The sequence below is a fragment of the Pseudorca crassidens genome, chromosome 15 (genome assembly GCF_039906515.1).
Source record: "Pseudorca crassidens isolate mPseCra1 chromosome 15, mPseCra1.hap1, whole genome shotgun sequence".
NCBI classification, from domain to species: Eukaryota; Metazoa; Chordata; class Mammalia; order Artiodactyla; family Delphinidae; genus Pseudorca; species Pseudorca crassidens.
The window spans coordinates 77,583,591-77,599,324 of record NC_090310.1 but is presented as its reverse complement, the minus strand read 5'-3'; the positions used below and the strand labels follow the sequence as shown (position 1 = coordinate 77,599,324).

At 43.8% G+C, this 15,734-nt stretch overlaps 1 protein-coding gene and 1 long non-coding RNA gene across 2 annotated transcripts in view; both read left to right on the top strand.

Moving 5' to 3' along the window:
- Nucleotides 1-2,236, top strand: part of LOC137207981 (uncharacterized) — a 50,688-nt gene extending 48,452 nt beyond the window's left edge. Inside the window, exon 3 of the long non-coding RNA XR_010935418.1 lies at nt 510-2,236. This is a non-coding gene — a long non-coding RNA (uncharacterized lncRNA). The remainder of the gene's footprint in view (nt 1-509) is intronic.
- Nucleotides 2,237-4,011: 1,775 nt separating this feature from the next.
- The window catches only part of B4GALT5 (beta-1,4-galactosyltransferase 5), a 99,670-nt gene continuing 87,947 nt past the window's right edge, over nt 4,012-15,734 (top strand). The window contains exon 1 of the mRNA XM_067708428.1: nt 4,012-4,075. Coding sequence (XP_067564529.1) covers nt 4,027-4,075 — 49 coding nt within the window. The 5' untranslated portion in view covers nt 4,012-4,026. The remainder of the gene's footprint in view (nt 4,076-15,734) is intronic.

Genomic DNA, 15,734 nt, shown 5'->3' with positions numbered 1-15,734 from the left:
GCCCTCCACTGTGGTCCCAACACTCAGGACACACGTATTTGGCATATAGTCAGCATTCATTAAATATTTGTTCAGAGAGTGAGTAAATGACTAAACGAATAAATGAGGCAAATGATCTGTTAATGCTAATTCAGTCAACAAATGTTCGGTAAATGGGGAAAATAGGTACCTACCTCATTGTATCACTGTGAGGATTAACAACATTTTGCATGGGACTTCCCTACTGGTTCAGTGGGTAAGACTTCGCCTTCTAATGCAGGGGGTGCGGGCTCGATCCCTGGTCAGGGAGCTAAGATCCCACATGCCTTGTGGCCAAAAAACCAAAACATAAAATAGAAGCAATATTGTAACAAATTCAATAAAGACTTTAAAAATGGTCCACATCAAAAAAATCTTAAAAAAAATAGTTAGGCATTTAAAGTACCTAAAGTGATGCCTGGTAGTGGTGCCGAAGAAGGATTACTAGTAGCACTGTTTTGTATTGTTGTCATGATTATTATTTCCTGCAGGTGTTCTTGTGACTTCCTGGTGGGATCAGGCTCTCTTGGCCCTGTTCTGATTGGATGCTCCTCTGGGGACCCTGTGGAGCTCCACCGCAACAGCTGGGTCCACTTGTCCATCCAGGCAGCTTCATCCATTCCCCAGAGGCAAGAATTTGTCCTGTCCTAAGGAAACACAGTCTTGGTTTCCACACTGCTTCTGCAACTTGGCTTCAATCTCTTTGTACATCACCTCATCGGGATACAGAGCATCATGGACACATCATGTGGTACCTGCCCAGTCCATTGGTGACCTCTCTCTTTGAAACAGGTGTGGGCACCCCAGGAAGCCATGCTTACAACTACACGACGCTGTCCTCCAGCCAGAGTTGACTGGATAAAGATGGGTGCCTGATTACATGAGCCAATCAGATCCTTTCTCCTGTGAATCTGGGATTATGACCTAGTGACTTTTGTGGGTAGTTGTTTAAAGGAAGGGGTCGTGCACTCAGTTGCTGTGAGGCAGCCATGTTTGGTCATGGGCTTGGGGAAGAGGAGGAGAGAGAGAGGGGGAAAAGGGAAACAGAGGTCAAGGAATCTGTGGGCAGGGTGATAAAGGGATGCAGAATATTGCTCCCACAATTCCTGGTGGTTTTTCAGATGCTATTTCCAGAAATGTCTGAAGCTACTGCTCTTCCTGCCCTTGTGTTCGATATGATAACAGTGGTTCTAACATAAGGATAGCTGGGTGATGTAGTGGACACCTATTGTCTTAGCTTTTCAGGTCTTGATATTCCCCCTTCTTCCAGAAATAGCACCTTGATTTTCCCAGGGGAACTACCCCCCTTTTACTTCCTGTCCATGGTGTTCAGCAAAGCTGATTCCATCTTCACCTGACTCTAAGCTGGCCCCGTCATAGCATTTTATCCCCTGAGGGTGATAAGTGGTTCATAAATGGACACATGACCCAGTTAGAACCGATGAGGACTCCATTCTGGGAGTGAGAAGACAGTGAGAAGACAGACTCTATTGGTCCTGTGGTTGCTGAGAGGGCTGGAGCCACTGGTGCCATATTGTTCGCAGGAGGAGAGGCTCACTGCTGAGGTGGAGAGAATGTACCTGGACCATCATTTAAGCCTTAGATCCAGCTGTGCCTGAAGCTGGCACTCATCCTGGTCTTTTAAATTAAGTGAGCCAAATGACTTCTCTTTTTGCTTAACCCAATTTTAGTTGGTTTCTTCTGTCACTTACAAAGGAAATGCTCCTCTCTAATACTCCACACAGTAAGCTCCTCCTTTTCACTTGAGCTAGTTTGAGTGGGTTCTGTTACTTACGATCTAAAGATGTTGGACAAAGATTAGGATTGAGTTTCTATTCTGATGACCATGCTTCTACTCCTTTCCCAGTGACTGTTGGTTCTTTTTCCTTTCTCTTTTGAGAACCTGCCTGGGAAAAAGAGAAGTGGGAACGCCCATTCATCAAATGATTACAATTTTAATGGTAACTCTGAAGAAGGGATTGTAATCAGCCAGAAGTGAGCTGAGGATCAATGAAGGCAAGGCTGTACAGATGAGGAAGCTGAAGCTCAAACAGGTGAAGTGACTTGCCCCAAATTAGCCACGTAGTAAATCACTGATCGGGGATTTGAACCCTGATCTATATGACTTCAAAGCCTGGCCTTTAACCACCACCTGTTGCTGCTCAGCAACAAGAACACGCCCATGTACCACCACCTGCCAACATTATATGCATGGAAAGTCTCCAGGTTTATGCTCTTTGACCTGCAAATCCCATGTCAAAGTTCTATTTTAAGAACTGAAGATATGCTTCACAACTGAGAGTTGTGAGTGAAAACTGGAGACAACCTAAATGTCCCCAAATGGGGATTCGATCCAGTATGATATAATAAATTATGCTAGGAAAAGCTATATTTACATATATTACAGGGTTATGGTTAAGGTCATAGGCTCTGGAATCAGACTTTCTTGAGTTCAGATCCTAACTCTGCTGTTTACTAACCATACACTCTTAGTTAATTTACTTGATCGCTATGAGCTTCACTTTCCTCTTCTATAAAATGGGTATAATAATAGTCCCCACCACAGAGCATTCTCAGGAAAGATTAAATGAGTTAAAACAGAGACTGCCTAGAAATATCACTGAGCGTAAGTAAATGTGGGCTCTGGAACTAGACTCTCTGGGTGAGGGTTCTAGCCCTGCTGTTTACTTAACCTCTCTTCTTTCCCCATCTGTACAATGGGCCTAAGGATAGGAATATTGTGAAAAGTGAACACATACATACAAGTAAAGTGCTTTGGACAAGGCCTGGCGTATAGCAAGGACTTAATAAATGTTAGCTGTCCTGTGGGGCAGGGTCCTGGCTCCTCCTCAACGGATATACATAACAATGTGGTACATATCTCTGAGTTCTACAGGAACTAAGGCCCCCACCCAGGTGGAGGATGGTAGCTGCAGGCTGAGCACAAGCACTGGACCCCAGATTGGTTGGAACCAGAAGGCTGATGATTGAGATTCCTGGAACACCGCCCTGTTTCTTCACCACCAACCAATCAGAGGAAGGTCACACACCCTGCAGACCTCCCCTCAGATTTTGCCTATAAACACCGTTCCCTGAGAAACCATCGGGGAGTTCAGGTCTTTTGAGCACAAACCACCTGTACTCCTTGCATGGTCCTTGCAATAAACCTTTCTCTGCTCTAAAAAAATTTTTTTGAAAAATAAATGTTAGCTATTATTATTTTACCTGTTAAAGTCTTATAGAGTCACCTGTATCTACTTTTTACAAATTCTATGTGTTACTCTCAATATGATAATTGCTAATGTTCTGGAGCACTTATATGTGCCAGATACTGTGTTAAACTCTGTCCTAAGCCCACTGCCTGTTTGTTTGTTTGTTTTCCTAGATGGGCAATTCATATTTTGTTTCTCCAGTGACATATTTATAGTTGAATATAAATTAAAGGCCTCCTTGCACACCAAAGCCAGGTCCTTTGGGTGGACCTCACCTGTTTTTGTATGCCCATAGAGCTCAGATTTGTTTTTTACATTTTTTAATGGTTTAAAAAAATCAAAAACTGGGAGTTACCTGGTGCCCTAGTGGTTAGGATTCCAGACTTTCACTGCTCTGGCCCAGGTTCAATCCCTGACTGGTTAACTGAGATCCTGCAAGCCACTAGGTGAGGCCAAAAAAGAAAAAAAAAAAAATCAAAATTCGGTACCACATGAAAATTATATGAAACTCAAATTTCAGTGTACAAAAATAAAGTTTTGTTGGCGCACAGCTGTACCCATTTGTTTTTTTGTTGTCTGTGGATGCTTTGGCCTCTGATGGCAGAGCTGAGCAGTTGTGGCAGAGACTGTATGGCCCTCAGAGCTTAAGATATTTACTAAGTGACTTTTCCTAAAAGTTTTGTGGACCTCTGTCTTATTTGAGTCTTATAATGTTTTTATCCCCTTTGTACTAATCCCATTTTAATCTACTATCCCATTTTTATTCCCTTTCTATTAAGGAGAAGAACGAGAGGTTATGCCACGCCCAGGGTTATGCAGCAGGAAAAGCTCGTCTTGGAACACAGGTATCCTAGCTTCTGAGTTCTGGGCCTGCCCACTGGCCTAGAATCCTCCTCGTTAGCTGTGCCTGAGACTCACCCTGGGGAACCCCCAGCCTGTGGCCCATCATCCTGGTTACAGCAGAGGCTGGTCCAGCATGAGAGACTGCAGTGTCTCCTCAGATGGCCTCACGGGGCACCTCGCCAGGCCCTTTTTCCCTCTGGAGCTCGGCCTAGCTCACACAGGCTGCTCTGTGAGGCTGTGGGCAGGAGACCTCTCTTGCCAGCTGTGTGCAGTTACCCCAGTGACATTCAATTGTTCCTAGGGGAGGAGGCCCATTTTTGGCAGCTCCTAGACCTGGATTCCAGGAAGTTCTGCCCGACTCATTTTCTGTTTGTTTCCAATCAGCAAGTCGGCCTGTATCACTTTCCACTGGGTTGCGTAAGTCCGCCTGCCGCTCTCACTCTCTCTCTCTTGCTGTCATCTTTATTTATGCCACTCTGAGCTCACTGCCGGTCAGGGAGGAATACCTGGGGCCTATAAGGGGAGGGGACAAGATGCAGGGTGCCTCAGCAGGAGTTTATTGCTGCCCAGATAAACCCAAATGGCAGCTTGACCGAGCCCCAACATTTCCAGGGATGCATGTCTTACCCTAGACAGAGGAACCCAGGCTCTCAGCCCTGAGAAGAGATCCCTGAGGTGGCAGCTCAGCCCTGCAGGTGAAGAACCCATGTCTGTGTGTACACTGATATAGCCCCTCTACCCTCTGCATGGTAGTGTGGCAGGAGCTTAGAAAACTCCAGGTTGAACACACAACCCCAGAGGCAACTGTCCAAGTACAGATTCTAGCTCTGCCACTCATTGGCTGTGTGACTTTGGGCAAATTACTGAGCTTCTCTGTGCCTCAGTTGCTATATCTGTACTATGGAGATAATAATAAAACCTCCCTTATTAGACTGTAATAAGAATTGAATCAGTTAATACATGTAAAGGACTTAGTACTATGCCTTGCACATAATAAAGGCTCAATAAATGTAAGTGATTTTACTATAATTACAATAATAATAATTATTGCTATTCACCAGAGAGAAAAGTTCCTATTTGTGCCCAAGGAGATATGAACAGTAACATTTATTGAAGCACTGTTTTTAATAATGGTAAATTGAAAGCCATCTAAGTACCTCTCAGTAGAGAATGGCTAAACAAATCATGGTACACCCACACTGTGGATTTCTGTGCAGCAGTTAAAAAGAAAGGGGCAGATTAATATGGCCTGAGGTGTTTTCACTTCCAAAATATAGCATTCAGTGACAAAAAGCAAGAAGCTGAAGGATTTACAGACTTGAACACTGATGTAAAACACAAAAATGCAAAGCAGTGTGTGAGTAATATATATATGTAAATGCACACGGAACAATGTCTGGGACAGCACCGTCTGATACGGTTGTCACTAGCCTCACATAGCTATTTACATTTAAAGGTAAAAGTTTACTTAGTTATTTATTTTTGAATTTTACTTATTTATTTAAGTGTAAACGTTTATTTAAAATTAAATAAACAATTCAGTTTCTCAGTGGCATCAGTCACACGTCAAGGGCTCAGTAGTCACATGTGGCTAGTGGCTAGTGTATTGGACAGTGCAGATACAGCCTACCTCCATTACTGTAGAACGTTCTATCGGATGGTACTGGTCTAAATGGTTGAAAAAGCCAAACTGATAATAATGGTTAACTTGACATGGAGGGGGCAAGGATGGCAGGGTATCATTTATTCTTTTAACAGGTATCTACTGAGCACTAACTCTGTGCCAGGCACAGAGTGGTCCTTACACAGGGACCACGGTTATGAGTAAATCACTGAACTCCCTGCCCTCTTGGAGTTTTCGTTCCAGTGGGTGGTATGTCAAGTGGAAACTGGTGCTTTGGTGAAAAATAGAGCAGGCTCGTGGATAAAGAATGTTGGCAGGTGGCACAGGGTGGTCATTAAAGACATGTTTTACATTCACCTGCATTTTTTAAAAAGGAGGAGACTGCCTTACTTGTGTAATTAAAAACTGATAAAAGGAAACAAAAGTACCTCAGCCCTGGAGAGAGGAAACCTGGGTTCCTGCCCCAGTTCTGTCCCTAACCCTTGCGCCCTGTGCCTAGTGGTTTCAGCTTTCTGGTCCCCCAGTTCTGTATCTCGATGTGCATTAGATGAGGGCTCTGAGGCCCCATCGACCCCTCCATCCTGTGGTTGGATGTTTGCACGAGTCTCTTCATCTGTCCAGGAAGCCCATGGATCACTGGTGTCCTTTGGAAGTGTTAACATGTAAAGACTCTGCACGAACCTGTTGCAAGAATCATAACAAACCAAGGAGGAAAAGGACAGAGAAGAGGAGGAGGACAGGATGGGGGAGTGGGGGAGAGACAGGAAAGTGGGGAGACCTCCTGCCGTCAGCAGAGGCTTGGATTTTCAGCAAACTCAGCCTGAGAGCTGCTTCTGCATAGCCAGGTTAAATTAACACAGAGTTCTTATTATAGTAGTGCAGACAGACACTTTATAATCATAGCTAATGTTTATTGAGATTGATCATGCTGCAGGCACACTTTACGTGGATTAACTCCTTTAATCCTCACTACAGCTCTATGGAGGTCAGTACAGTTTATCAACCGCATTTTACAGATGAAAAACCTGAGGTTCCAACAAACTAAATAACACCCGATTGTTAGGTGGAGAGGGATGGACTTCAACCCCAGAGGTCTTATCCACCATGCTTCAGCTCTTGTGGCTTATAGTCAACTAGAACATGAAAGAGAAGTAAAGGCTTTTGCCTGTTGAAAGCAGTCCATGCGTGTGTTCTGGGGGCATAGACCAAATGGGGATTAATTCTGATTGAGGGTGTTGGGTCTTCTTACTTCTGCCCTTGCTAGCCACTCCCCAAAAGCTAAAGGAATCTTAAGTCAGATCCTGTCCCTCTGCACAAAATCTCCCACGGCTCCCAGCTCATTCAGAGTAAAAGCCTTTCTTTGATCAGCAAGGCCTTCTGTGATGGCCCCCACCCATGTTACCTCTGACCTCGGTCCTCCTGCACCACACCCCCCCCCCCCCCCCCCCCCCCCCGCAGCCCACTCCAGCCACACTGGCTGCCTCCCTGCTGTTCCACCTGGCAGGGTGTGTAGGCGTATTTAGCCTCAGAGAGTGGGAAAGGGAGGGGAGGTTTTCAGGGAAAAGGGGTGTGTGTTGGGGGAGAGAGGGGGGCAGGGCTCATGCAAGGGACATAAAGAAAACCAGTGACGTCCATGTTCCTGAGAAAAGAGACTGAGTGGAAAAAGGTGGAGGAGGAATGACAGGTGCCCAGAGATCAGTTCATGCAGGTCTTGGCAAATGTTAAGAATATTTGGATTCTCTCTTGAGGGCAATGGGGAGCTATGGAAAAAGGTTTGAGCAGAGGAAGGACACATTTGAATTTGCTTTTCCCCAGTTCACTCAGTCCTTCCTGGGGGCACGTTGCTGCTCATGGTTGGCTACAGGTGACCCTCAGTTTCACCTCCATCAGTAACTCAAACAATATATATATTTTAAAATTGTGTCTTTTTCCCCCTTGAGGAATGTGTTTGTGTACGTGTCAATTGTTTATTTTATTTTTTTAGTGCAGTTTTAGGTTTACAACAAAATTGAAAGGAAGGTACAGAGATTTCCACATAACCTCCCCCCTCCACCGTGCATAACCTTGCCCATTGTCAATATCACTCGCCAGAATGGTACATTTTTTTAAAATCAAAGATGAACCTACATGGACACATCATAATCACCCAAAGTCTACAGTTTACCTTAGCCTTGTATGTTCACTCTTGTACATTCCATGACTTTGGAGAAATGTGTAATGACCTATATACACCATCATAATATCATAAAGATTATTTTCACTGCTCTAAAACTCCTCTGCACTCCGCCTATTCATCTTTCCCCCTGCCCCCATCCCTGGCAACTACTGATCCTTATCTTGTCTCCATAGTTTTGCCTTTTCCAGAATGTCATATAACTGAGATCATACAGTATGCAGTCCTTTCAGATTTGTTTCTTTCACTTAGTAATATGCATTTAAGGTTTCCGTTTTTGGGCTTTTATGACTAATGCTGCTATGACCACTCATGTACAAATTTTTGTGTGGACGCATATTTTCATATATTTTTTGTGTATACCTCAGAGTAAAACTTCTGGGTTATGTGGTAACTCTATGTTTAACTGCTTGAGGAACTACCAGATTGTTTTCCAAAGTGGCTGCGCCATTCTGCATTCCCACCAGCAGTGTATGAGGGTTCCAGTTTTTTGATACCTTTTTATACTTTTTGTTTTTTTCAGTCACACAACCATATGAACATATAGAGAAAGAGGTGAAGAAAGGTGAGGATAGGGTGACCAGAGGGGGTTAGAGAGGATGGCTGGTTGGTACCTGATCCTTCTGGGTCCGTAGGCCTCAGTGAGGTGTTGACTTTTATTATTATTTCAGGGCATGGCTCTTGGAAGTTTTTAAGCAGGGAAGAAGCATAAACTGATATGCGTGTGTGTGTATATGTATGTGCACTTTCATTGTTTCAACATTTAATTCCTAAATGAGTAATGAATGATTCATATGGTTCCCTCCCCCTGCAACAGGTAATTACTATTTTATTTTTGTATGTGTTCATTTAGAGTATCTTTTTTTTTTTTTTTTTGCCATACTCGGGCCTCTCACTGCTGTGGCCTCTCCCGTTGCGGAGCACAGGCTCCAAACGCACAGGCTCAGCAGCCATGGCTCACGGGCCCAGCCACTCCGCGGCATGTGGGATCTTCCCAGACCGGGGCACGAACCTGTGTCCCCTGCATCAGCAGGCGGACTCCCAACCACTGCGCCACCAGGGAAGCCCCATTTAGAGTATCTTTTTGAATACATGTGCAAATACAAACATACAGTCTTGTTTTCCTACAGTTTTTATACAAGGTAGGTATCATCACACTTATTTTTTCCCATAACAATGTATTTTAGAGACTTTTCCATATCAGTACATAGAGAGCTTCATCATTCTTTTTTTTTTTTAACTGCTGCGTCGTATTCTGTTATTTGATAGATCACAGTTTACTTTATTAGTCTCCTCTCAATGGACAATGGGTTTTTGTTTCCTTTTTTTTTTTTTTCTATTATGGCCCATGTTTTTGTTAAATAATTTCATACAAATGTCATCTTTCACATATGCAGGGTTATTTGTAGGACAAATTCCTAGAAATGAACTTGCTGGATCAAAATGTATATGCATTTATCATTTTGATAGATTTTGCCAAATTGTCCTTCAGAGAGGTTGGGCCAATTTATACCCCAGCAGGAATTGAAGGTTCCTGTTGCCTCAAACTCTTATCACTCAGCATGTTATCAAGCTTCTGGAACTTTGCCAAAGTGATAGATGGACCATGGAGATTCCTATAGTTTTAATTTGCATTTCTTAGAATGAGAGAGGCTAAGCAGCTTTTCATATGTTTAACAGCCATTCGAATTTCCTTTTCTATGAACTGTATGTTTATATTCTTTGTTCGTTTTTCTATTGGGTTTTGTCCATTTTTCTTATCTGTCTCTATGAGCTCTTCTTACATGAGGGAGAGTATCTCTTTGTGGGATGAGTTGCAAGAATTTTTCTCTGGCTTGTCATTTGTGTGGTTTTTTTTGTTTGTTGTTTTTTGTTGGCCACTTTGGGTCTTCATTGCTGCGCATGGGCTTTCTCTAGTTGAGGCGAGTATGGGGGGCTACCCTTCATTGTGGTGCACAGACCTCTCATTGAGGTGGCTTCTCTTGTTGCGGACCACGGGCTCTAGGCGTGTGGGCTTCAGTAGTTGTGGCACGCGGGCTAAGTAGTTGTGGCTTGCGGGCTCTAGAGCGCAGGCTCAGTAGTTGTGGTGCACGCGCTTAGTTGCTCCGTGGCATGTGGGATCTTCCCAGACCAGGCATCGAACCCGTGTCCCCTGCATTGGCAGGGGGATTCTTAACCACTGAGCCACCAGGGATGTCCTGTCATTTGTGGGTTTTCTCTCTCTCTCTCTCTCTTTTTTTGCCGTAAGTTTTTATTTTAACATAGTCAGATTTATCAGTCCTTTATGGCTTCTGGTCATTGAATCATAATTAGAAAGCCCTCTTTCATATTTTCTTTTAGTATTTATAGTTTCATTGTTTATATGTTTTAAATTCAGCCTAATGTTATCCCCCTGTATGTCTCATTTTGTAGCTTGCTGTTCTCTCACATTATTGATATATAGAGAAGCTTTAGTTCATTCATTTTAACTGTTGCATGGTATGCCATCATGTGACAAATAAAACCAGTTTTTCCCCCGTTCCCCTAATAATGGTTTTAGGTTGCCTGTAATTTTTCACTGTTACACTCTATGCTGCAATCAACACCCTTGTATATATCCCCTTATGCTCACTTGCCAGAATTTCTTTGGAGTACATATCTAGAAGTAGAATTTCTGTCAATCTCTGGATGTAAAACAGTATCTGATTCTGGTTTTAGTTTGTATTTCCCTGATTAATCCTGACACTGGGCACCTTTCCATATGTTTACGGGTTACTTCTTCTCACAGAAATGCCTTTTAAAACCGTCTAGTCCTTTTTCATTGGGGTGATTGTCTTTTGTCTTATTGATCTGTAAGAGTTCTTTATAAATTCTGGATATAATCTCTTTGTTATATTGGTTGTGAGTATCTTCTCTGGCTTGTCCTTGTCTTTTCCCTTTGCGAGGTCTTTTGTCATTGAGGGATATTCAATTTTGATGTAGTCCAATTGGTTAATCTTGTCCTTTATACTTTGTGCTTTTCGTGCTTGGTTTAGGAAATCCTTTTCTCTCCAAGGTCATAAAGATATTCTTCTGTGTGTTCTTTAATCATTTTAGAGTTAGAGGGAAAAAATTTCTTTTGAAATCGAAATGATGCCAAAGGAGACTGAGGTGCTTTTATGTTCATTGAAGGCGGGGTATGGGTTCAGAAAATGGAAGAACAGAGCTCTAACCTCTGCCCATCCTGTGGCCTCTAGCTCAGGGCAATATTACATTTGCTGTCGTATGGGCTGATTGATTATAGCCGGGCTCTGGGATGTTTAGACCCTAGACTCAGACGTTCTCTCACTGCCTTTGGTCAACATTCCTGATTCCTGCCTGTGACCCTGGGGCTTAGCTGCCGCCACAGCTCCTTCCTCTGACCCCCATTACTCTGCTGGGAGTCATGCTGCGGGCTCAGAGGATGGGAGGGGGAGAAGCAGACACAGCTGTTTTTCCTTCCTGATACCATGACAATATCTGATTGCTCCAGGCACATGCCACAACATAATGTCCTTGGCTCACTGGCTTTCCCTGTTGCGGACATGGGCAGCCTTTCCTCCAATCAGTGGGTGATATTTGGAGCCCTGTCTGTCCCTTGGGAGTTGGGATATTTTCTTACCCCAGCAGAGAATGAACTGAGCCCAGCTCTGGAATGTCAGCATTCTGCTCAGGAGCTGGGCTGGTAGGGGCAGCAAGTGGCTTGGAGATGAGAGTCCTCTAACCTTCCCACGGGAACGTTCCAGCAACTTCTCCATCTAGGGTCATTTTAGGATATTCCTGGGCCTCTGGCATTGTTACTTTGTAAGGCCGCATCCACATCATATTAAGCATAACAAAATGCATCCCCATGGCTCAGTAGATACAGTTAGATGCAATCGTGTGAGTTCAGAGGTAGATGACTAGCTGATCTAACATTATATTTTGTAGATGTTTTTATTAAACTTAGACTAATTTCAATTTTTGCAGTTTCCTTTTTATATTTTGGAGTCAGTATTGGTCTCAAACATCTTTATGTGCACTTGAAGCATTTAGAGACTCTGGGCTCTGGCCTTTGGGGTCCATTGATAGAACTGCCCATCCCACAGCTTTCCTTTGTAAGATCAGATTTGCCAAGCCCACTACAGCCCACAGAATTCCCAAGCACTTGCCAAGCACTCTCCTGTGTATTAAGTAATGAACTGCTTCCAAATCCTCTTCCTGTATGTAACATCGAGGGACATTTGTAGGGATTCTTTGTCTTCTCAGCAGAATCAAGGAGTGTTTGCTGGACTCCCTTCATCTGTGTAAAATCTTGGAATGTGTTCCGAACCCTCTCCTACATATAAAATCACGACATATTTGCAGACTGCCCCTCCTCTGTGTGAAATCAAGGAATATTTACAGAATACCCTCCTATCTGTAGTATCATTAACTGCACACAGAGTTTCCTACGTTTGGTACCGTGGAATCTTTACAGAGCATTCCTGTTCTCAGTAGAATCAGGGAAATGAACACCCTCTTCTGAGTAGAATCATTAATTGTTTGTAGATCCCTCTCCAGGATCACCAACTGTTTGCAAAACACCTTGGAAAATCAAGGAAGACTCACACAGCCCTTTTTTATCTATAGAATTATGTAATATTTGTAAGTCTCTTCCTAGGTATAAAATCATAAAATGTTTACAGAGCACTCCCTGAGTATAGAATTTTAGGGTGTTTGATCAACTTTTCCTTCCTGTATATAGAATTATGAACTATTTTTGAGGAACACTCTTATATGTACAGAATCATGGAATGTTTGCAGAACCCCTTTTTGTGGCTTAAATCTTGTACTGTTTGCAGGACACCTGCTTCTATAAAATCATTGAATGTTTGCAGAGCCTCTTTGCTTATCATTATGGAATGTCTACAGAGCTTCCTCGTCTGTATAGACCCAAGGAATGTTAGCTGAACCCACTTCTTTTTTTTTTTGGCTGTGTTGCGTCTTTGTTGCTGTGTGTGGGCTTTCTCTAGTTGTGGCGAGTGGGGGCTACTCTGTGTTGTGGTGCACGGGCTTCTCATTGCGGAGGCTTCTCTTGTTGTGGAGCATGGGCTCTAGGCATGCGGGCTTCAGTAGTTGCAGCACGTGGGCTCAGTAGTTGCAGCACATGGGCCCTAGAGTGCATGGACTTCAGTAGTTGCAGTGCATGGGCTCAGTAGTTGCGGCGCGCGGTCTTCAGTAGTTGTGGCTCATGGCCTCTAGAGTGCAGGCTCAGTAGTTGTGGTACACGGGCTTAGTTGCTCTGTGGCATGTGGGATCTTCCTGGACCAGGGATTGAACCCGTGTCCCCTGCATTGTCAGGCGGATTCTTAACCACTGTGCCACGAGGGAAGCCCTGAACCCCCTTCTTCTGTGTAGAGTCATGGAATGTTGACTGAGCCCTGTACGGTGTAGAATCATGGAATGTTACTAAGCACACTCCTCAGTATAGAACCTGAAATACTTATTCTCTATCCCCACTTACATGTTGGAGAGAAGTAAGTGATACAAATGGTCATGGCCAGGTCATGGAGGGTCTCGAAGGTCAAATGAAGATTATGCTTTCTTCTATAAGCTATAGAGAGCCACCAAAGTTTTTGATAAGAAGAGTGACATGATGAAAATTATGTGCCAGGAAGTTTAATATACAGAAGGAAGTAAATGGGATAAGCTGAAGGGTGGTAGCTTAAAAAGTAATTTTTCAAAACAAAGTAAAAATTAAGGTACTGATGGATTTTACTAAGTGCAATAATCTGTAGTAAATACTTTGATACAACAGAGACTCATTCTCTAGTGCAGGGGTTAGCAAACTACAACTCATGGGCCAAATCTGGCCTACTGCCTATCTTTGAAAATAAAGTTTTATTGGAACACAGCTGCATGTCTATGGCTGTTTTTGTGCTACACTAGCAGAATTAGGTGGTTGTGACAGAGATTGTATGGCCTGCAAAACTAAAAATAGTTGCTATCTGGCCCTTTACAAAAGAAGTTTACTTACCCATGCTCTAGTGGGAAAAGAAATACCTTGAAACATTTTTTAATGATTGGACTTTGAGGGGGAATTTTTTTGTTTTCTTACAGTAGACTCAGATGAATTCATAAACATTTTATTCATGCATTCGTTTAACCAATATTTGCCAAATATCTACCATGTGCCAGGCCTTGATTTAGGCACAAAGGGTGCAAAGATGAAAAAGAGACATTTTCTTGCCCTCAAGGAAATGTATAATCCAGCCATAACTGACGCATAACTTATATATTAAAAAAAACCAGCTGTGTGACTTTGGGCAAGTTCCTTAATCCTTCTACACTTCAGTTTCTTCATCTGTGAATGAGGGTGGTGATAATACCTCCCTCAAGATGTTGCTGTAAGCCTTAAGTAAAACGCTTAGAACAGTGCCTGATGCAGCGTAAGTGCTATTTAATTGCTTGTTTTATTATGTACACATGTGAAAATACACCCATATGTATGTACGTACACATAAAGCAGTGTAATTGGTGCTCTCACAGAGGTGTCTACGATTATTCTACATCAGAGAATTTTGTGTCAGGATGTAGTTCAGGAAATAGAAACCACTCCAGGTACTTTAGTCAAAACAGGATTTGATACAGGATTTAGGTGCTTGCAAAGTCACCAGAAGGGGTGGAAGAGTGATCGGAGTGACCATTCTGGACTTCTCTCTCTTTTTTTTTTTTTTTTTTTGGCCATGCTGTGTGGCATGTGGGATCTTAGTTCCTTGATCAGGAATCAAAACCGAGCCCCCTGCAGTGGAAGTGCAGAGTCCTAACCACTGGACTGCCAGGGAAGTCCCCATTTTGGACTTTTGATGTTAAGGTTCCTCCACTTTAAGGTTCCTTCTGGTCATGCTTCAGAAGTCACCAAACTGCTGCTGCTCCTGCCATCACCACTGCCACATCCTCCTGCCTCACACCCTTCAAACTGGGGACTAGACGGAGGACTCCACTGCCAATGCTCCTCCCATCTTCCAGGACTGGCTGGTCAGGGGCCACAGCCACAGGAAGAGGACCACTGCCTCCCTCCCACCCTTCAGATCTCATGCAAATGCATCTAGTTGACAGAACTTAATTTACCACTGGCCTCCTTGCTGCAAGGGAGCCTGGGGAATGTCATTTTAAGCTTTTGAGCCTCTTCCAGTAGAAGGAGAGTGAAATGGAGGTCAAGAGCACCCATCTGAGTATCCAGACCAAGAATTCTGGGAGATATCACACTGGGGAAAAATATTTGAGCTGGGTCTTAAAGGATGAAGAGAAATGAGAACCCAGGGTTTCCAGGTAGCAGAAACAGAGTATGTAAAGTCATGAAAGCATAAAAAAAGCTTGGTATGGTCCACAAACGTCTATTGTTTTTGCCTACCCAGCATCTATTCCACTGGAGTAACTGCACCTTGGTCTCCCTTTGGGGAGTCAGCCTTTCCACTATCAGTCAGGTAGTTCATATGAAGTTCCTCTTGCCCCCTGGCTCTGGGTGTAGGCATGTGACCAGGTCCAGCCAATCAGCACACTCCATTCCCTTAGTCCCTGATTGGTTCAGGGATGGCCATGTGACTGAAACCAAGCCAATGAGACTTGATCATGAACACTTTTTTTTTTTTTTTTTTTTTTGCGGTACGCTGGCCACTCAGTGTTGTGGCCTCTCCCCTTGCGGAGCACAGGCTCTGGACGCGCAGGCTCAGCCGCCATGGCTGACTCCGCGGCATGTGGGATCTTCCCGGACTGGGGCAGGAACCCACGTCCCCTGCATCGTCCCCTGCACTCTCAACCACTGTGCCACCAGGGAAGCCCTGAACACTCTTTTTTGGGCAGGGATTCCTTAGCTGTGGGGACCACCTCCTTAGGGGGAGCAGGT